Genomic DNA, 23,939 nt, shown 5'->3' on the forward strand with positions numbered 1-23,939 from the left:
AGCCCTCCTGGGCTCGACACACAAAAAAGGGGGGGACAGCCTGGTGACAGAGGAGAACCAGCACAGGATCTAAGCAGCTCACCGTTTTGGAAGAGTGAGTGAGCCACAGATCCTCCGGCGGCTGTTCTGAACGCTAGAGCAGCAAAGGGATATTCCGGACATCATTAGATGCCACGCATGCGCAGATACACTGCTGTGCCTGCGCAGAAGGACAAGCCGCCAAACAGCTGACGAGCAGCAAGCCGCTGCACAGCTGATGGGCGGTAGCTGGCAATTACGCTTAACAGTCAAGAGTGTCCCAGAGAAGCCTCAGGGGTGGTTGAAGTTTCTCTGATTGCTGCTGGGTGCTGGTTGGGAGACGAGAGGGCGGGGTTGTAGAGGGCGGGGTTGTAGATTGTTAGGCAGAGTGTAACAGGTTTGTGGCTGAGGATTATTGGTGAAGGGTGGGGTAGTAATTGGTGAAGGGTGGGGTAATAATTACAAGTGTGTATTTAAACAGACCTGGGAGGCAGTTGCTCCCAGTGCAAACTTTGTAAAGATAGAACCTGAAAAAAATGACAATTGGTGCTAATTAGAGAACATATGAACACAGAAATGGCTAAACCTAAATACCAGTTGAGTTATATAAACTTTTCTTATTCTATTATATAAATTCTGAATCACATTTATTTCAGTAGACAGGAAGATAATGCATGTGGCCCTTAATATTTTTATGGCTTACAAAGCCTCCTATGATAAAAGTATTGGGGGGAAATAAAATACTCCAGAAACAAATCTTAACCCCACCCAACTTCACTCATGGTCCAATTGCTACTAATGCCTTTCAGTCACCAAATATTTTGGCTACTTGTCACAGGCACACATAAAAGCAATAGTATTTTTCCAACTACATCATACTAGGAGTAAAGTTTCTTTTTTAGAATAAAATAATGTAATGCTGGTGTTGAGTATTAAAAAATAAATACAAAATAGAAATGTGTTTGTAATATATTTTAATACTTTGCACTTTTAAATACTGGTTTTCAAATCTGTGATTGTAATATGGAAGAGGCAACTCCATTTAGTCATTTATTTTTAATGTTAACAGGATCATAAAGCTATCATAGAACAGTCACATTTTACACACTCGGGACATTCTAGAAACTGATTTATAATTTGAGTATGTAGTTGAACAAGATAACTCAAATACAGCTTCATTTATATAACCAACAGTTGACAAAAAGATTTGTGAAAAATTGACTTAACCATTTGATTAATGAGTGCCGTACATTTTCTTACAAGTCAGCTCAACTCAATAAGGTAAGAGAAATTTCTTTCAAGATGACCCAGCATTCCACCTCTAACCCCTTCAAAGATTTTATAACATTTAGTCAGATTGCAAAATGTAATAATAAAAAAGATTTTTAAAAACCAGATATGTCTCAATATGTTTTCCATTCCCAGTTAAAGAGGAAACTCCACCATTTGATAGAATTCTAATGTTAATATTGGTTCTGGTGGCCATTCAGTCTTTGGAACAATAAGCTAAAGAGATACAGTAAAACCACCTACATCCACAGAATTTAACTATAGTTTAGCTCATAAAAAAACTAAACATGTAGGGACTATAATTTGCTCATCACTTATTATAGCAAAAGATGCCACTTGTGAAGTATCAGGTGGATAGATGTGCTAGATGGAAAAAAAAATCGATAATCAATTGGGAACTAAAAATAAAAATCCATTTCAGGAAAAACATTAAGAACTGCTAGTCAAGCACTGACCACAATTATTTTATTATACATCCTAAGAAATTTCAAGACAGATTGGGCAGGGCTAGCTGTAATGAAGTGACACCACTTGTCTAAAAGTAAAGCTTAGTTTACAAATAATATCTTTTAGTGTAATTTTTATTTACAGATTTGCAAAATACATCACATTTAGTGCAAATGCAACTAATGACATTAAGATTTATAAACTGCTTTGTAAACTTTCCATCTCTTTCTAAAATAAAGCTATCCAATTAAATAATAGTTATCTGCATGTGTTCCATGATCATAATCAGGAATGGCAAATTGCTGATTTTGTTTTCAGGGTCTAAGTAATATTTTGATATTGAAGTTCCCATCAGTGGCTATGGTGAATAAATATTTTTTCCAGTTGATTGCAAAAATATTAAACTTATCTGAGGTATAAGAAATGGTATACAAAATGCTTACTGGTGAGATAGTAAACAGATCAAATTCACCATCTTTACTCTTTGCCTTGCCAGCATTACCCTATAGGCACTTTTCTACATTTTAAATCATGAGCAGAATTATTCTGTAGTAAGGCATTTTCCATGCACATTATTTAGAGAAAGGCAAATGAAGGATACTAAAAAGCATGAATTCTGTATACAGTACATAAAACAACTTTAGAGTGTGCCTGTTTTAGTGTACCAAAGACACATCAGCTTATACCCAAAATAACTTGCTTCCAACCTTGAAGATTTTCATTAGCTGAATCTTCATTAAAAAGTATATTTATTTTCAGGCATCAGCTACTCTATATGATTAAAGACTTTCTGCTTTGTTTTCAAAAATATATCCAAATTTTGTCTCTCTTTATATACCGTATATACACAAGCTGACAGCTAAAAAGGTCATCTGGCTAATCTCAATTTAAAAGTACAACCCAAGGCATTTCCTCAAAAGGATCACCAGTCTTTTCATACAGTTCACCCTTCATATATTGTATTTGTTGATATTAAAGACAGTCAGATCCTTGACAGTTAACTTCTCATAGCAACTAAGGGGAATTCTCTTTAGATTTTATTTGTTTTCATATCTGACAAGGCAGATCATGGGGCAAATATTACGTGTATGGCAAGTTTTTATATATGAATCTCATAGCATAGCCTTACTCAACAGGAAACAAAGTGTAGGACTAAACAACAGCATTTTTTTCCAAGACTGGGAATGTTATCTTCAGCAATCCAATTTAACTCAATAAATATTACACAGTGTAAGTTCCAATTGCTAGAAAGTAGCCCATATTCACACAATCTGGGCAAGATACAGCAGTAGCTGTTTTCTGGCAGTCAGGTCTTCTTATATAGTATCTAGTAATAACTTTAGATATTACCAGAAGATAATACCTTTTTGGGATCATGTTCTGGAACTAAATTACTATAGAACATATTACAGAACTAAAAATAAAAATAGAAATATAAAGATATCTGAAAAAAATAAAGCTTTTCATGCCTACTCCATCAGATCCCAGAAGACCTTCATAGGAGCAAGACTATAGAAAAGGCAAGTCATAAAGATCCTGACAGCCCTCATATTTTAAGAGAAGTTTTACATAATATGATTTCTCATAGAAACTCAGCAGCAATGAACTATGATTATACAAAGCATACACAAATTTCCTCTGAAAGGACACAGAATTTACTGAAAACCTGATGAGAAAAAAAGTTATGACATGTTTTTGTGTACATAAAGCACATATGATATGCTAGATGTGTATTCGTCTCTTGTGCTTTTTAGACATACACAAAACAAGAACTGTGCAAGTGTGTTATGAAGTTCCACAGTAAATGAAATCTCCTCAAATTATTCAAAAGTTAAAGCAATGAACCAAGTTGGTGACCCAAAATTGTAGTATTCTCCTCTAGAGCAAGCAAACAGAGCCATATACATGTATCAACACATGTATTTTTATAATTACACATCAACTCAGCAAAGTGAACTAGCAGAAGACAGTGAAAGTTCAAGTTCATGGCATTGCAATATTCTTCAGTTGTGTATAGAATGCAGGACTTGGCCCATAAGACTGTAGATCCTACGTTCCAGCTTGGAGCCTTCATTTTGGTTCATTTCTCCAAATGGAATGTTCACACAGCCTTGTTCCAATCACTAGGTAGAGGGAGAAAGGGGAAAATAGATGAAGTTTCTCACTTGTGTCCAGTACCACTTGTGTCCAGTACCACAAAGCTAGAATGAGGCCAATGTCTGCTGCTTCTCCCCTTGATAAGCAGAAAAACAAAGGTATCCATAAATTGGTTTAAATGTGTTTCTCTAGTTGAACAAAGCCAGCTGTTGAATTGGGTGCATTCATGGCTAAGCACAATTTACACTGATTGTCTTATCACAACTAATTTATTTGCAGGTAAGGTATTCTATTTATGAAGTCACAAAATCATCAAAATTAAGATGATTTTGATGAATTTTTGCTAGTTGGTTCTCTGGGTTTGGGGAGATCAGTACCAAGGTAGTATTCATCAGGTGACCTGCAGACATTTTCAGCCTACATCCCACTGAAGCTTCCTCCGTGCAAGTGGAATTGCCTCGCAATGTTTGCAATTTGTTTATAAAGTCTGAAATTAGGAGCAAAGGTTGGTAACTGGAAGCTTAAATGGTTGCTGGGAATCAATCTCTATCTTGTCTGCTTGCTATGTGTGGCCTGGATCAGGCACCTGACAAGGTGAAAACTATATCGAGCTACACTGATCTGTTGGTAGTCTATTTATCTGATCTGAATTATTCCTTCTCTAAACTTTGCAAAATGTAGTTCAGTCCGGAAGGATGTTTATAAGCTTACCGGTAATCCTCACTTACCAACTTCAATAGGGACTGGCTATTCCATTACTAAGTGGTGCAGTACTTAAGTGCAACATCATGTGACTGTACCAATTTATGCCAATTCTGGCTGCAGTTATTAAGCAGGTCACTATGGGTCATTAAGCATAACAGCACATGAGTGTGACTTGCAACTTCCTGCTGATTTTTCTCCTTGATTTTGGCTTGTCGGGAGCAAATGATGATAACATGATTGTAGGATGCTATAATCATTGTAAATGCAAGGTGTATGCAATTTCCAGGAAGGTATGCCAAACTGAAGACAGCTTTGTGAAAGCAGAACTGAAGACCATGGAAAGTCCCAGGATCCAGTGAATATATTGGTTCCTCAGATCCTCTCCAGATAAAATCACCCACATATGCTTCTGACAGCTCCCCCTTGTGAGGAAACTGTGGGTTTGAGTACTGGGAGATGAAGGGATCAGTCATCTTTCTTGCAACTGTAGTGGAGAAAAACTGGTTTTCTACTCACTTTAGGAAACTGCCTATTAACTACCTTAAAGCTTTTAGAGACCTTCAGAACCATAAATCTAAAAAGTCATCAGGTGAGTTTTTTCTTCAACTCTGAACAAAAGAAAAATTATAGGCTTAAGAACTTAAAGAATTTGAGATAAACAGAAAGAAGCCTAAATAAGATTTTGATGTAGTTATAAACAGTTATCAGCTGTTTATAACTAGATTAAGAGTGCAGATAAATTTGGAGTATTGGCTTTTACGATAGATTTTAGAATTAACTATAAAAATAAATTGCTTCTTGTGGGTATCCTGCCTATTGCAAGTCATATCAAAGATAAGTCATTTTATAATTTTAGAAACTGGACACTACAGGGGAAGGAGGGTATGAATGATTCTAAGCAGGAAAAAAATACAAGCCTTTCTTGATGTCAGTTAATACTGGGACTTAAATGTTATAATATTGGGAATATTAAAGGTCTCTGAAGAATGGAGGCAGAACTTAATAATTACAAAATCAACACTGTCAGTAACAATCTCTGCTTGTGTGAATAGACTATGTTGAAAAGATATTAATGAAGGATGATGATGATGATGAATGATAGATGGACAAATAGTATATGACAAGACAGAGAAACTGTAGAACTACAAATGACTGGACTAGGAAATGTTTTAGAAAAGGCATTTACTGTATACACAAAAGAAACTGGCCAGAGAATAATTTGGAAATTGTTTTCTTATTAGATATACAAAAGAGGCTTCCTAAAACCTTCAAGAAATATGTGCAACGATATAGGGAAGTGAGATCAAATTCTATGATAATATTTGAGTGAATATTAAGACAGAAGTAAAAAGAAGGAATATAAAATTGGTTTATTTGATCAAGGTTAAATAAGGTGGTTTTTTTTTTAATTTCCTGCAAATTCTTTGAGGACTTTTTTCTGACACCATGACTGAAATTTTATGGATTTTCTTATAGGATATAGGAGGAAGTGATCTGTTTGTAACCTTGTAAGGTGTGAAAAGGTACTACATTTGTTTATACTTCTTGTGATAATGATTGGAAGTTACCTTTTTATATAATTTTCTTTTTCATTCTTTCCCTTTTCTTCTTTCCTAAACTTTTTATCTGTTTCCATATGCTATTCTTTTTCTCTAAGTTTATTGTATTAATTTTAATAGCCATCAAAATTCTTAATAAAAATTATGGTTTTTTTTTTTTCAAAGTAAAAGCAAGCCTCTTGTCAAGTGCCTGATCACAATCAGATGACTGCAGAGACACTGCAACGGCTGCAACTTCAAGAACCAGTCATAAGTCTTATTTTTCAGTGTTGTTGCAATTTCAAATGGTCACTGAACAAGGTAAGCGAGGACTACCTGTATAACAGCTGGTTGTTTGACTTGCAGCATGCAAGATCCCTAATTAGAGACAGAGAGAGAGAGAGGGATGGAGAGAGGATTCAGTGAGATCAGGAGCCTGGAAGATTCTGAGAAAGTTTTCAGAACATTTTGGTATCAAGAATGTAACCCCAAATTATAATCTTAACTGTATCCTCTTATTTCTTCCAACTATGAATTTGCCATATCTCCCACATACCCACATTATTTAAAACAAATAAAGAAACATTTCAAATATTTCAGCATATCTGAAGTGACTATATAATTAATGATGAAATAATTATAAATAGCAAAAACCAAAGGAATTATACATACCCGATTATACTAGAACAAAATAGGCTTCCCGGCTGTTTTTTCTTGTACGTATGATGTGAATCGTTTCAAGAATTTGGGATACTCTCGTTTTGCTACTGCCCGTAGTACAGAAGCTGGTGCCCAGCCTCCAGGGTTCACTACAAACAAAGATGAGATTTTAAGTGGTTAATATATTTGCATTTTTATGGAGTGGCAAATTCACAAACAATAAAATCTGATGAGAATTTAAATTACATAAATATTATCCCATCAGGTTTACTCTTGTAATTATGGTAATATTGAAACACAAACTCATACTCTGTTAAACTGTAATTTCTATCAAGACATAAACAAAGAGCTCCTTAACATCTCTTCCAATTCCATTTACTGGATAAATTGAAGAAAGTTTTATACAATTCCTACTAGCAAATAAGGAGCCCAGGGCAACTCTTGCCATTGCAAAGTTTGTTTTCAGCTGTATAACATCTACATGCCGTCCTCGCTTAGTGACCCTAACTGGATCTGGAATTTCCATTACTAAGTGAAATGTCACTTAGACGAAACATCACGTGACTGCATTTCTTAGCAATGGCAGCTCCAGTATTTCTGGTTGCAGTTCTTGGGTGAGGATCACACCACTGTCAAGGGGGACTTCATGCTTCTCCTGCCTTGCCACACTTGCTTCAGTTTCAATTCCTCCCACCCACCTTTCTTCCCTTTTAGCCATCCTGGATTCCACCACCTAAAACCTCAAAGTTTTAGGGGCCAGCAGCTGCCTTGGCTGGACCAGCCTTGTCAGCAGCAGGAGGAAAAAGTTAGCAAAGGCCAACTAGAGGTGGTGCCTGGTAGAAGGGGTAGGCAGCAACACCAGAGTGCAGAGCAGCCAGAAAGGCAGAGATGGGGGAGAGAAAATAGGTAGCTGTCAGGAGTTGACGAGGATGCTTTGGTCATAAATGCAGGCAGGCTGTCAAGCACTTGAATTTTGATCGTGGGAATGCTGCAACAGCCTTAACTTCAAGGACCAGCCATAACTGCCATTTGTTCAGCATCATCATAATTTCAAATCATCGCTGAACAAATGGCAGTTAAGCAAGGATTATCTGTATATTGTTGAAGAGAGATATTTTCTATGGCTCAAAAGCTAAGCAAAGTTGATCCTAGTAAGTACTTGAACAAAAGATTGCCAAGGAATCTTGAAGTATTAAAAAATTGGAAAAACCGGTAGTAAACTGCTTTGGTATTATTGCCAAGGATACTGTATGGATGTGACTACATACTTAGAGAAGGCTTGATTTTTCCTTTTTTTATATAGAAATTTCTGTGAATCTTGCTAACCTACCAATTTCTTTTGCCAATTTTTCTAACTATACCAAAACATTGTGACTTTAAATGTAACACTGAAGCATAACTGTCTTTACTATTTAAAATCAATTGTACTCTTGACATGTAATAATGGAAACAAAACCCGAACAAGATGGCAAACTATTAACATTTTTTTCTATAAGTTCCTGTTTTATATCCTGCCTCTTTAGTGTTGTTTATGACTTATTAAAATAAGCAAATTAAATCAGTTATACATCTTTTCCTGAGAGAGAGAAAAAAGAAGAGTCGGGCATTGAGAAGGAAAGAGAAAAGACTTCTGACTTGGAGAAAAGGGGAAAGGAAGAAGTGTCATAAAGTGAGTCTTGGCTTGTAGAACTCTTCCAAGACAGCCAAACAACCAAAAATTGATGAACTTTTTCTGCAAAAAGCAATAGTAAGTAAATTAACCATGTTTCTAATCTCTAATAAATTTGAGGGTTTTGAAGAGGACTAACATACAAAAATAGAAAAAGAGCAATTATTGGGGTGTTCTGTTTCCCCTAGACATGATTTAATAGACAGGTCGGATTCTACGCTGGCCCTCCCCATCATTCCCCAGTCCATTCACTCTCTAGTTTCTTCTAAAGAAAATAAGAACAAGTTGCATGTGGTAAGAACTAGGAGAAACTGCTGATATAAGAGGGCGCAACTAAATTCATGGCAAAACCATGTTTTCTTACAGCACAAACTATCATTTCGGTGTTCAAGCAATTAGTTTCCATTAAAAATAACCTGGATCTGTTAAAAAGTGACTTTGAGGTTTTTGCCCAAAAATGTACAAAAAGACTTTCTGCCTTTATTGAGGTCCAAGGCCAAACAGACATTCCTAGGACTGAGTGAACCAACATCCCTCAGGACTGAGTAATAATAAATCACAAATGTAACTGCTGGCAAGTGCGCAAGCAGTTAAAGAAATTATTTCAATTAAGCCTACTTATACCTTGTAATTAAATCAGGTTGTTCTTCATATATCATGCATCTTTGAACAGACTTAATTCTAGTTGTTAGATCTCCAAAAGAGAAATTCTAATTTATCTGGGACAGTTTCTTCCCTGCCATCATCAGCAAATAGATTTGTGTTTGATTGAGTGGTTTCCAAGCTTGTCTCGCAGTACCCAAATTTTAATTTATTGCAGCTCACATATTACTTAAAATGAAATAATTTCTTGCTATTCTTTTCATGATGGAGGGATAATCTCTTTGTTCAGCTCAGCTACTTTTGTTCTTCATGGTGTTCCAAATAATAAAACCTGTTGTTAATAACATTACCTTCTCTCCTGTTTGCCCTTGGCTAAGCCAGACCATGGGAATAAGACAGATATGCAGAAGGAGGCCAAGTCTAATAGGCACTAGCTGTACTTACTAGTACCTTTGGAGCCATGCCCAAGGTCCAGCAAAGTGATATTTCAGAAAGACTAGATAACCTTAAGATAACTCTATTAGCCACCGCTGAGTCACTTATTGATCTCAGTAAGTGAGTTTGTTGCAAAATGCCTGAAATGTACGGCACAATGTTTTATGACAGACAGAAGTCTTTATGGGCTATAAAGAATCCTTTCCCAAGGCACTTGAAATTTTGACCGGTCATTAAACAACCAGTCATAAGTTGTTACCTGTATACCTCTGATCATGTTGTAGTTTTAGGATTAGCTTTACACAATCTTTAGCCACATTAGTGTTATAACTTTGCACAAACTTTTGAAGTTGTTATTATTTTATTTACATTGAATACTTTTTTGGTTTACGATTTACTTCATGCCTCATGCTTGTGATTATAACAATGCACTTATATTTATTGTACATATTGTAAACTTTGGTGCTAGCTAATGAGGAAACTGTTTACCCAGAATTCTGATTAAATCTCTGGTGGTGATTTAATCTTATTATTGATATTGCATGTTATGGTACTTTAAGCTTCGAGAGGGGGTAATTTAAAAATATAGTACTTTCAGAAGAATTTTAATCTGAATGTTTTATTTAAACTATACAGTATCTTAACTATACTTTCAATTTATTTTAAATAGCTTCAAAAAGGTTTGAAGATGCTTGGAGAATCTTTCTGGGAAACAGAGTTAGAAATTTTACAAACAAACAAAAAAGCAAATAAATAAATAAACATCTGAAATGGGTAGATTATCTTTTTCCTATAATAATTTGATGATACATGGGAAAATGTAATCAGTATTACCACTAATAACAAAAAGCCAGCGCTGACAATGAGCCATGGTTACAACATTGTATATTTTTCCCTAACTGTACCAATCATTAAAAAAAAAACCAAATACTGGATGGAAGTTAGCTGGAAGCTATAGTTTCTCAAGACTATGAATGCTGGTTATGTTGTCAACTAATTGCCGCCTACTAGTCCTAATCCTGAGAAATGTAAATTTTGGCAATGTATCCAATAGCATGTGTGACAGGTACGAAAATAAACTGTTGGATTTAAACTGCTTTAGGTATAAGGGGGAATTGCATTTTCATATGGTATTTGCTTAGGGTTAGCAGAGATTGCAGATTATACTTCCAATTAAAAAAAAGCTTGTCCCAGATAATTTTGAAATCCTAAAATTTTAATTATGTACAACTATTATTAAAAGTAATAAAATCAGTTCTCATTTTGATATTACAGAAATAGGATATTAAATTAGACCCCATGTAGCATTTACAGATCAATCTAAATAAAATTGTGGGGGTCATATCACAATCCATCTACAATTATTACCACATACTTAAAACTTACATACATAAAATAGTGTACATAGAATACATGCCTAATGGGCAGATCTCACAGCAAGTTTTCAATTTAACGCACGGCCAGAAGGAAATCCAGATTTGATTTTATGTAACGAACACAGCCTCTAAAAAAAGGGATGTAATCTCCTAAAGCTGTGGTTGTGGGCTCCAAATCCGTCCAAAAATGGTTTTCAAATTGTAATTTTGAATGTACTAGAAGAGGGAAGTGATTATATATATAAAAGAAGACACCTTACAGTAATATTTCTTCTTTTTATTAAATGTAAAATAAACCAAATTTTAGTTTTTCCTGACTCTTTACTTAAGAGATAAAATGCACCTTCCACATGCTCCTGAGTTGGGAAAAAGATGAACCCTTCCTGCCCTATTATCTTCATTCTATCTCTATCATCTTAAAAGAAGCCAAAAATGATTTAAAATTTGATTGTCATTTGGATTTAATTGTAGTTTCAACAATAAACAATGTCAGGTCTTCCTAAACCAGTGGTGGCGAACCTATGGCACAGATGCCAGAGGCGGCACTCAGAGCCCTCTCTGTGGGCACGCACACCGTCGCCCCAGTCCTAAGCCTTCAGCTCGGTTTTATAAAACCTTTTTGCTTTAGGCCTCCGCCGTCGTGCACACACACACAAAAAAAGGTTCAATCAATCAGTCAATTTCAACTTCTCGCAGGAAAAAAAAATCATGCAAAGTTGGATTGATCGAACTTTTTAGTCCCACCCAATGGGCCACACCCACCCAATGGGCCACACCCACCCGGCACCCGACGATGCATAAGTGGTTTTGGGTTGCAGTTTGGGCACTTGGTCTCTAAAAGGTTCACCATCACTGTCCTAAACAGAATTAGTTGTTGCAGTATCTTTACAAAAAGTAATTGTCATGTATGTATGCACATGTATGTACATAGGCCTTTATCTTATTATTCATATGGTTCTTTATCTGTAAATCAGAAGAAAAAAACCTTTTACACTAACACAACTATATATGCATTTCAAGAAAGTCATGACTTACCATTTGCTACATATGTAATCTTGCATAGGATGTTGTCTCTGCTTATTTTCTTGTTTCCTTCTGGAGGGCTTACCAATGTCTGGCAAATCATAGCAATATTTATTTTGGCACGAACACATCGATTGTTTGTCTGTCAACAAATACAAACATTCACATTGTTGCTGATTAAATGCTGACTGTGAATAAATACTTATGGCTCTGTCCTTTTCTTTCCATTAGAAAAAAACTCATTAAATATCCTAAATCTTTTCCTTCCTTTCTTTTAAATTATCATTGCCCTAAGGTTTACAACAGGGGTAGTCAACCTTGGCTCTTTTATGACTCGTGGACTTCAACTCCCAGAATTCCTGAGCCAGCTAAGCTAAGCTGGCTCAGGAATTCTGGGAATTGAAGTCCACGAATCATAAAAGAGCCAAAGTTGACTACCCCTGGTTTACAAACACTCCAGTTAAGAAAGGAATTTTAAAACAATAAATACCTTCAGAAACTACAAGTTTTACTTACAGGAACACTACCATGTTCCACAGAGAAGTTGCAGACAATCCATGTCTCAGTGTCGTTTTCATTTAAAACTGGTATTTTTCTAATAGCAGATAAATACAGCACATCACGCTGAGAAGCAGGCCACACTCGCTAGAAGGAAAGAAGTTATATGTTTTAAAGTATTCAGTTTTTTAAACAACACTTGTGTAGTAATCCTAATAACAGAAAACAAGTAAATCAAAATTTGAGGATACTGATTGTTACATATATAATCCCAGAGAAAAATATAAAAAGAAATACCTATTCAATGATTCTATGCAAGAACACATATAGACACACACATAGTATTACAAAATATTTCATTTATAACCTAAAATATGACAACCAAAACAAAATTTATAACCAAAGAGCAAAGACGTTTAAAATTCAACAATTCTTCAAGACTCTCATATTGTGTCCTTCAAGGCAATGCAATCCTCCACATACTAGCAACAATGCAAAGTATTTCTTAATTTTAAAGCAAAATATTGTTTGAAAGATTTCTCAATTTTAGATAATACAGCAATAACTTGTGTTGCATTGCTTTATAGATCTTTGATAACTAATGCTATATTGTCAAAATTTATTATTTCTAACTTGCTGGAAACAAAAATGCATTAAATATATATCACCATCAATCCCTTCAATAAAGATTTGGATTGGCATAATGTAATTTTTAGAGGAGAAAAATAATATTTATGAATTGTTTTTAGGCCTGGTTTTTGATTATGTGCCTACACAGATTTAAAAGAAATTACTGTACACAAAGAGTTCAAGCTGAGGCATTACATACAGATCCCTAACACTCTATACACTGAGATTTTCAAACAGCTGGATACAAGTTTTCTATATTATTGAAATGTTTTTTTGATTTTAAAATCACATTTTTGTTCTAATCTTTAAAGCAAACCTATAATTTAGCTCAATATTATTAAACCCATATTGCAGAGATTGGGAAATAACTTGGAACAGTATGTTTTAAGATCAGGATATTTTGTGGTGAAATGTTTTGCACACTTTTATTATAATTTTGGATTAGATTTTACAATAGTGTTTCTGCATTAGATCCAAGCAAGGATAATTAATAATAGTAATTGCCATCATTTATCATATCCAGCTATGCAGAATGTGATGCTATTGAGAACTGCAAAAATAATTGTATGCTTATTATTAAGGAAGTCAACTGTGAACAAGGTGAACTACACCCAAGACTAGAAATAAGTGAGAGGATGAAAGAGAATTTTTCCACAAGCTCCTACCCACACTTTTGTAGAGCATTGGTCCATTACAATCCAAATAGGACAAAGTGCTCAATCTATAAGCAAAAGAGTATTTGGACACCAATCTAAGTATTGAGGAAGTAAAGATACAAACTTTAGTTTCCCCAAATCATCTGCTGCAAACATCAAGAAAAATAATAAGGACAATTTTATTAAATATAACTGATCAATGCAATAGAAAAATAAATTCCTCTCTTACAATGATATCCATGCATCTGATGAAGTAAATTATGCCATAGCCAGAATGGTGTAGTAAATAGCAAGTTAGACTTCACACACCCAGTTACTGGATGATTCGATATCATCATTTTTTCACTGCTCACCCTAATTCTCAGGTTTGTTGGGACAATAATATAAAGGAATATGTATACAGATAATCCTCAAGGTACGACCACAATTGAGACCAAAATTTAGGTTGTTAAGCAAGATAGTTGTTAAGTGAGTCATGTCCAATTTTACTATGAATCACAGTAGTTATTAAGTGAATCAAGCAGTCATTAAGCAAAATCACCTTCCCCCATTGACTTTGTTTGTCAGAAGCTGGATGGGAAGATTGCAAATGGCAATCACATGATCCTGAGATGCTACAACCATTGTAAATATGAGCTTGTTGCCAAGTGCCCAAACTTGATGACAAATCACTTTTTAAAAATAATGTTGTAACTTTGAATGACCACTAAATGAATGGTTGTAAATTGAGGACTACCTGTACAGGTTAAAAGATGAGGATGCAGATAAATTAATCAAAAATAAGTAAATAAATAAATGAAAACAATTTTAATACATTGTTTAATATAAGGATACTCTAAGATTCAGAGGTACGGGGTGCTCTCTGAGCTTATTTGTTTTCTTGCAGATGTTTCATTACTAAAAATAGTGCACTGATGTTATCTAAATTTGGGTAATGAAATGTCTGCAAGAAAATAACCAAGCGCAGAGAGCACAAATTACCCTTCATTTCAACCCTGAGTTACAACTATTCTGCTCTATCAATACAGTAAGACTGTGTCTTTACTGCAAAATAAGTTACCCTTCAAGTTGAAGACAATTTGTAGCTTGGTCTTAGCATTAATTTGGCTTGCAATGTAACATGATGATTTGGGCATCATTTTAGAAATAATTTTTAAATCATGATTTAGGAAATGATTTTCTTCCTGTTACCCACTCACAGATTCATAGCATCTGGGGAAAGACTGAATCTGGGAACTTTGGAATAAAAAGCTTATATTCCGTTATTGAGCTATAGTCTCTTCTCAATTATTATTGCACTTGCTTCTCTAAAAATAAACAAGATCTGAATTACTTGGAACAAAAATACATGATCAAGATTAAAGAAACTTCTAACCAAATTTTGCAAAACAATAGAAGACATCAATCTTTAACTCTATTTTTTCCTGATAAGTCAGATAATGTTCTAACAGAAAAAACCAGTTCAGATAAGATAGAAATTTGTAACCTTTAGGTTGATTTCTTTCTTCATAGCACTTTGAAGTGTTATGAAATAATGCTAAGTATTACCTTATGTGTTTGGTAGACGATGATTGCATTATCAGATAGAGTTTCTACAACACGGAAATTTTCAATGGTTGCTAAAGAGAATACAAAAATAATAATTAAATTATAGCAATAATACCTTCACATATCAGAATTAGCTAAATCTCTATTCTCTGAATGAGTTAGAAATGCAAGTCCTAGAATTTCCAGACATATTAGCTGAAAATGAGGAACTGGACTAAGTGAGTGTCAGTTGAACAGCAGCAAATACAAATAAACAAACTACTTTTACTTACTTTCCCAATCATTGCGAACATCAACATTCCAGAAGTAATGGCAGACCTCATGCCCTGTTACTCCTTTGACTGCATGTGTGGCCTTCAATGGATCTAGAACAATGCCATTTTCTTCTACCTCCCTCCTGTACACCTTTGAATAAATTTAAAATATTTTAAAACTTTTTTATATTCTAAATTCACTTTTGAAATTGGTACAGACAATCCTGGATTAGTAAAATTACAGTAGAAATGCCATTCATTTAAATATGGAACATAAGAACTGACTTGGCTCTTATCATATTCTGGCTCCCCCCCCCCCACACACACACACACTGATGCCTCTAGGATAGGTATAGGCAAACTTGGCTCTTTTATGGCTTGTGGACTTCCAACTCTCAGAATTCCTGGGAGTTGAAGTCCACGAGTCATAAAAGAGCCAAGGTTGTCTACCCCTGCTCTAGGATATTCACAAGTTGGGGATGGATATATAAGCTGTCCCTCTATTGTTCCTCTGTTACTTGCATCTGTAGACTTGCTAACCCCCCCCCCATGCTGAAGATAACTGAATTTTTAAAGCCAGTAGGCCTTGAAAGACCTGTCTTCAGTTAATATATTTAGTTCCTTTAACCCTATCCAAGTAAGTGGCCATCACACTTACTGATAATTAATTTCACAGATTAATTATGCACTGTACAAAGAAATGCTTCATTTTGTTTTAACATTTTATTAGATTATAAAATAAAATACAAAAATACAAAAGCAAGTAATAGGACACAGTGGGGAGGGAAATGAAATGCTTCATTTTGTTCATTTTAAATATTTTTCCAATCAACTTTATATAATATAATTCTAATATTTTGACAGGAGAAAAACTTTATTTTTTTCCATTCTATGTAAGATTTCACTCAGTTCAATCATATCTCTACTTCATATCCTTTCTTTAAGTTCCAAAGTTCCAAACATTCCAGCCTTTTCTAGTACAGAACGAGTTTGAGTTCTCTGAGCATTTTTGAAATATTTTTGTACTTTTCTAGTACTGTCATATTGTTTTTTCAATTGTGTAGACTAGAACTGTAATCACTATTTTAGACAGAGAGAAACAAAGTAATATGCATTCTAAATAGCAAAAACAAATAGCAGCTTAAAGCTTGGACTAAATCTGGAGATCCAATTTCAATCTTTTTACTGAATTAACAGCCTCGGGGAAATTAGCAACTCTTTGTCTAAATTATTATTCATTTTAACATATTTCTAAAATATGAAATATTCTGCCTACCTTCATTTCACCTTCTTCAACTACTAGTTGCCAGTTAGCATCACCCCCCACATCCTGTAATGAATATGTCATGTGGTTCTGCACCATCTCTTCCACCTTTCAAAACAAAACAGGAATAAATTAAAAATACATTTATGGAAGTATTTTTAGCTCTTCTATAGCCTGAAGATAATCACATGATTGCCTAGAATGTGCCATTAAACAAATCATTATATAAATAAATATATAAGTAAAATGACTGCACAAAAATATATTATCAACAAGAAACTGACTTGGGCAAAGAACTTCCATAATCGGACAAGCAAGCAAGCAAGCAAGCACAAATACATGGGATTTAAACAAAAGTGTCTCTTAGTCACAAGACATTAATTTTTTTATTGTGTCCCTTTAGAAAACAATTTATGTTAATATGATTTCTGGATATATTTAAACAGACTTAAATTGACATATTAAATATAAGTAAATTTAAAAGTAAACATTCAAACTGGGTCTAAATTGGAAATATGTTCCCATTATTGTTAGGAACATTTGCCAAACTATTTTAAATTACCAGCAATCAATGTATTTATCAATATACCTAGTCTTTGCTGTAATTCTTTAAAAAAATTAACAAATTTGAGGTCTTCTCCAACTTGGAGGTCATTAAAAATAGAGTTGCTGAGCATATGACAAACATTGGACAAGAACCAAAAAAAGATGAGTGTTACTCTGTACCAACGTAACTTGCTCATGCCATGATCAAAAAGTCAAATGAAAATTCACATAGTAGATCTCTAACTCATCATCAGAATGTTGAATTAATATGAATACATTTTGTCTTGACAAAATTAACTATGTAGGTTGAAGAATTAAACTTTCTTAATATTGTACAATGTGTGAGAAATTGCAAGAATATAAGGGACGTTACTTAAATCACAAGTACTGATTTTTACAGAATGGAATAAAACACATTTGGAATGTCTTGGATTGATATGCAACAAAACTTTTTCACAATCGTATTTACCTTCCTCCTACTCACTACTAGAATACACAATTTCACCCTACAGTTTATGTGCATTTTGTTTAAAACAAGCGTGAATGGTTAACATAAGAAGAAGAAAAGAAGTGACCATGAAGGTGAAATACAGCAAGAAGACATGGTAAAGCCACTCTTCATGTAGAAATACAGTACCTGGGAGCTGAATCTGTGATCATCAGAGGTACTGACTAGATCAATGGAAGACATGGAGGAAGAGCGACTATAGGGCTAACAGAGACAGACAAAGAAAAAACCAAGTAATCAGAACAAAGGCACAACAGAGCATGTTGTACCAACTTCCACGCACAAGATTATGAAGAAGAAACAAAAGCACCATAAGCAGCAAGTACAGCAGCAAATGCTGATTCATGCACCTATTATGTATTATACTCCAAACACTGCTCAGTAAAGAATTATTTCTCAGAATACTAAATATTATTGGTATACAAGATGTGTTCACTAATTCATAATAAACCATTTTTTAACAGAGTGAAAAATGAAAGCTTTCAGAAATTTCGGAAAATAAAAGTCCTTCTTATTACAGTTTAGTTACCGTATATGCCGGCGTATTAGGCGACCCGGCGTATAAGACGACCCCCGTCTTTATAGCCGGGCTGCATTCCTAGAACGTCGTCTTATACGCCGGAAACTACCAGTATTTCCGGCGTATAAGACAACTCGGCGTATAAGACGACCCCCGTCTTTGGCGCCGATTTCAGCGCTCGCGGAAGTCGTCTTATACGCCGGCATTTACGGTAAACTTAATTTTGAAGCATGCACGATTAGCAGAAAAACATTTCTCAAGTTCATCAATGCAGCAAAAGTAATTTTTCTTCTAGCAGATAGTGCAGCAGTTTGAATGGCTTTATTCATACATAATAGGCTCTTTACATATTTCATAACCATCAGCTATTGTGTCAATTGGAACACAGAACTGATTCAACTTTCAGGTCACATTTTGGAAGCATCTTACCTTTTGGACAAATCTATGATTCCCCACACCAGAAAAAGCATCACTAGGTGGCAGGGAAGATGGCCAGTGTAATCTGACTTTTTCACTTTGGGACTATAAGAAGAAATGCATATACAAATATATTTATTATCCTAGAATTTTAGATGTACCATGAAAACATTAAATAATTTGAAAAATAATTCTCAGTGGTAGGCACATCTTCTAAGTTAAGAACGCAAAGCCTTGAACATAATTCTTGCATAACACCAAACAGCAATTGTCTCTTACTTTAAAGTAAACATTTTAAAAAAAAATTAATACAAAATACTTATAAAAGTAATAAAGGCAGGATTAATCAAACAAATATGCTCCTATTCATTCTGAATTCCATGAAATGTATGCTGTAGATGGTATTTATTACAGTATGTGTATTCTAAAAGGGGCCATGATATAACACAGAGACACAGTTCTGCCTAGAACGTATATACTAATATTACCTGTTCTTCTATTTTGTCTTGCCGATCTAGAGCAGCTTCAACAGCATCAAAGAATTCTTCTTCATTAATCAAACTGTTGGGACCTTCCTGCAGCAAAAATCAATAGAAAGTAAACTCAGTAGCAGATGCAAAATTAAGACAGTTCAAAAATCTACTGCAAATGAATAAAAATACTGCATCAAATTTATTTAGATCTGCTTATATTGTTATTTTTAGATACTTTATCAATTTGAAAAGAACATGGGGCTTTATTATTTTATAATAATATTAAAAATGTCTGAATCAACATATAACTACTGTTTAGAGGAAAAAATCCAAATCAATTAATTATAAATAAAAACAGGTTCACTCTCTGAGTAGAAGACAGATAAGAAGCCACCATAAGTGAAGTATAACGGAGAAGACAAAGAAACCCTAGACACCTATTAAATTTATGGGTCAGAAACAGTTTAAATTATAAAATCCTGTACACAATTGACATCCTTTGACTTATAGCTTATATAGGCAAACAGAAAAGAACTGACTAGAATTTGACAGGTAAATATTACATAAATATATAAATAAATACATCTATAAGTTTTAAAAATTAAAAAGGATATGATCATCAAGACTTGAACAGGCCATATTACTTTCAATGAAATTACCAAAATATGCTTAACTTTTATTCCTATAAAAATAGTTCAGCAATTATCTCTGCACAATGCGCATTTGCCCAGACTATTTAGAACCAACTATGGCAGGAATCCCCAACCTGTGAGCTGCAGCTCGGTATTGGTCTGTGACCTGTTGGCCACCAGACTGTGGGAATGGCTGGCGATTGCACGCACCCTCCCCACTTGCGCTAGTACTGCCATGCAGGTGCTAGTGGCCCTGTTTGCACATGCATGGGGCACTAGCACTGCCGCCGCACTACGCAGGCACTAGCAGCCAATTTGCGCATGTGCACAGGTGCTAGTAGCCAATTTGCGCATGCACGCGGACACCAGCACCACCAGCACCATCATGATGGCACACGGCCCATTTGTTCATGGGCACACATACATTTTCCCAGCTTACACATACATTTGTGCATGGGCACATGCATACATTTTCCCATACACACGCATACATTTTCCCAGCTTACAATACAAAAATGTATAGAAGAAAACACTATAAAAATACAAATTATCAGCTATCACTGAAATATGAGGGAAGGAGTAGGTTGAGCAGGGGGGGAGTGGTATTTGTTATTAATCTTTTAACCACTTCCAGTGTGATGTTCCCCCACTGGAGCCTCAGGCCAACTGGCAAAGCCAAGTCTTCAAGCTCTTGTGGAAGGTCAATCTCTCCCAGGGGGCAAAATGTTCCAAAGGGCACCAAAGATGGCAGAGAAAGCTCTTCTGGACCCTGCCAGGTGGAATTCCTGGTCAATGGGTCTGCAGCATCTCCTCTGCTGGTACAGGTGAGATGAGCCAATCCCAGTGGGATGAGATGGTTCCTCAAGTAACCTGGACCCATGCCATGAATGGCTATTATCCTTGCCTGCAAAACATACAACCTTTGCTCCTTTCATTTAGGATAACAAAGGTGATGAACAGCATTCAGCCCTAAAAGCATTCACCAAAATTTTCTCTAGGGAGAATTTTTTCCCCTTTACCTGCTTACCCATGCAGGCATTAAATAAGGTCATGAAGGATGTTAACCGTCTTTTCATATTCTCTATATCTAGATTTCTTCTCTTAATGGAAGATACCCATCCATGAATAAAATGCATCAAGATGAGAAGGATTAAATGGAGGTGATGAATATACGTGCAGATTTTCAATAGCTCAATGAATATCTAAGTATTTACATAATAGAGTACTTAGGCCTGCAGAAGAAACAATTGCAACTAGCCTGCATTCCACTGAGGATCTGTATACTGCATGAACCAGAAAGAGGGCTGAGACAATATCTGTACACCCCTCACATCCTGGACATAATCTATTTCAACGTTTCCCCTCAGGATGCTACTATGAGCACTGTATGCCAAAACAACCATACGCAGAGGTATTCTCCCCCCCCTCCCCCGTGCTATCTCTCTGCTGAACACTTAATTCCCACAGTACTGTCTCATTTGTCATCTTCTCATTTTTCCTACTATCTTCTCCTATTAGTTTCTTATGATTTATCAATTGTTGATAAACTTATGATTGATGATTTTTAACTATGATTATGATCTATGACCTATTACTTGCTGTTGATATGTACACTGTGAGCTTATGCAGCAGAGGCAAATTCTTTGTAGGTCCAATCACACTTGGCCAATAAAGAATTCTGTTCTGCTTTGTTCTGTGCTCTTCTATTCCAATGCTAAAAAACATGTTACAAGAAAGGATATTCCAATCATTAATGAACAAAGTAGAAAGGCAGATTTATCTTCTCAATACTTTTTGTTCATTTAAATGTTACCTTTATTTATTTGTTAAATTTATTTGCTGCCTATCTTGCTGTGGGGCTACTCTAGGCAGTTTACCTTAACAGTAAAAACAAAGAAATGAAAAGAACTGTAAACATAATAGTAGCAAAATAATGAAGCAATAAAATAAACAAATAAACAATGAAAATACATAATATGAGCTTAAAAGACGGGTGGAGGGGAGCAAGGAATGCAGGGGGAAAGGTGGGGTTTGCTATCAATGTAGTAGCCTCCTCCAGTGTGGTACTCCCTCATTGGGTCCCTGACCAATTTGCAGATCTTCAGGCTCTTGTGGAAAGATAGGAGGATGGGGACAGATTTCACCCTGGGGGGAGGATGTTCCAAAGAGCGGGCGCTGTGGCAGAGAAGGCTCTTTTTCTAGATCCCAACAGCCAGAGGTTTTTTTTTACTGATGGGATCCATAGTACCCCTCTCTGCCAGCATGAGAGGGGTGGGTCTGCTATAGAAGGACAAGAATATTTTTGGAGTTACAGAGCTAAAAATAACTAAATTCATCAATTACAATGCTCCTTTACATAATTTCATATTTTATTTTATTCAAGTTGTTCATAGTGATTACAAAACTGAAAAGTAGAATATATTGCTTCTTATAAAGTGGATTGATAATCTGAAAGAGTTGTGTATATTTTAGATATAAAGTATTTAATACAGAGAACACAATGAGAGCACTGGGGGCTCTTATTGCTTTTTCACTGTGTACCCAACTCTTGTTTCTGAGTATTCTTAACCCAAAATAAATAATGAACAAACCAATACATGAATGGACCTTTGTTGCTCAATATTTAAGTACCTATTTAAATCTACCTTTAATGGAAGTATATAGATCCAGGGAACTTGCAGATAAATGCATACCTCATAGTCTGGCCCTCCAAAATGACATTTTTTTTTTAGTTCTGTCATTGCATTTTTGTATGCTTCTTCTATTCGCCTCCTTTTTTCAACTTCCTGCAAAAATATTAAAAAAGAGTATGTTTTATTCTTAAACAATTCAATTAGTATTTTATAAGTTACTGCATCACAATATAAAGTATAGTAGGTAAGATACACGCTCTACAGTAAATGATCAGCATAAGGAAATTAAGAAGGAACTTTTGCTTTGGGAACAATTAGTTTCAGTCTTTAGCTATCTAAAGCCCTTAACTAAATTAAGGTAACATAGCAGTGAAAAACAAAGGAGAGAACTCAAAGAAATGTTATAAATTTACTGCCTGTTAGAAGATATTCACTGATTGCCCTTGCCTTCAACCAGAAACCATCAACTGGAGACGGTTCAAACTATCATTTATTAATTCTATGGTTACAATGAGTCACTGTACCCAGAAAAGTCAAGAGCAAGACCACAAGGTCACATAGCTCTTGTACAGAGTGTTGATTAAAGGGAGTATCTGTATACATTAACACAGGAGTTCCCAATCAGGGTACTCGCACCCCTTCCAGGGGGTGTGAAAACTGGGGTTTAGAAGTTTCAAAATTATAGCGTATATGCATAATTCATTTTGAGCTTTTGTAAGGTGTGCAGGGTATAGAAAAGATTGGAAACCACTGCACTAGCAGATCTCCCAAAGGGAAAGAATTCCTTTACAACTGATAAGGAAACAAGGTAATGAGGTGCTCTTGGTGCTCTTGGAGCTTGTTTTCTTGTAGAGGTTTCATTATCCAAAGTTTGGGTAATGAAAGGTCTGTAACAAAACAACCAAGCTCAGAGAGCACCAAGGATCCTTCATTTCAACCCTGAGCTACAAATATTCTCCTTTATTGGAAACATTGGAGGCACAAAAGAAAGACATGGGCATCTTTTATCGTGTGAAATAATTACACCATTACAGGTTCCCAGGAAGGAAACATAGTAGCTTTGATATATTATGGTAGTTGAACCAAGACTTTGTTAAAAAGCTGAACCTGAGTTTAAAATGAAAGAAGTGACATGGAGGCACAGGGCATATATCTTTAAATGCTACCACTTTTAAAGCATGACCTTTATAATCAGTTAGTTGTCACCAGTCATAAATTGCCAAAATAATAAAAACCCGTACCCAAAAATGCTACATGAGAGATACTACACAGAAAACCCATTTGTAAAAAGAAAAAAAAATCCCATAAGACTACATCTACATAAATAAGCATATGTATGCATTTCGGAATGAAGAAACTTTTCATTATCATTGCTTTATGTTTGTATTTTTTTAGGTGCAGAAATACAAACAATGCAGGGTTCATGAAAAAATTCTTCAAACTATTTGTCAAGAGATAGGAACACAGAAGCAACAACTATACAGTAAATGTAGTTAAAT

General features: G+C 35.2%; 1 protein-coding gene across 3 annotated transcripts in view; it reads right to left on the reverse strand.

Moving 5' to 3' along the window:
* Positions 1-975: 975 nt before the first annotated feature.
* CERT1 (ceramide transporter 1) overlaps positions 976-23,939 on the reverse strand; it is a 64,653-nt gene continuing 41,689 nt past the window's right edge. For 2 of the 3 annotated variants that reach the window (XM_039364007.1, XM_039364009.1), the window contains exons 8-18: positions 22,501-22,593; positions 19,191-19,277; positions 18,715-18,807; positions 17,895-17,969; positions 16,724-16,819; positions 15,466-15,598; positions 15,194-15,264; positions 12,378-12,506; positions 11,874-12,003; positions 6,768-6,904; positions 976-3,878 (exon numbers count right to left, since the gene is read on the reverse strand). In XM_039364007.1, coding sequence (XP_039219941.1) covers positions 6,777-6,904; positions 11,874-12,003; positions 12,378-12,506; positions 15,194-15,264; positions 15,466-15,598; positions 16,724-16,819; positions 17,895-17,969; positions 18,715-18,807; positions 19,191-19,277; positions 22,501-22,593 — 1,035 coding nt within the window. In that variant the 3' untranslated portion in view covers positions 976-3,878; positions 6,768-6,776. The remainder of the gene's footprint in view (positions 3,879-6,767; positions 6,905-11,873; positions 12,004-12,377; positions 12,507-15,193; positions 15,265-15,465; positions 15,599-16,723; positions 16,820-17,894; positions 17,970-18,714; positions 18,808-19,190; positions 19,278-22,500; positions 22,594-23,939) is intronic. The other variant, XM_039364008.1, reaches the window with a different exon arrangement.

The sequence above is a fragment of the Crotalus tigris genome, unplaced genomic scaffold (genome assembly GCF_016545835.1).
Source record: "Crotalus tigris isolate CLP2741 ecotype Arizona unplaced genomic scaffold, ASM1654583v1 scf7180000019642.961951, whole genome shotgun sequence".
Taxonomy (NCBI): domain Eukaryota; kingdom Metazoa; phylum Chordata; class Lepidosauria; order Squamata; family Viperidae; genus Crotalus; species Crotalus tigris.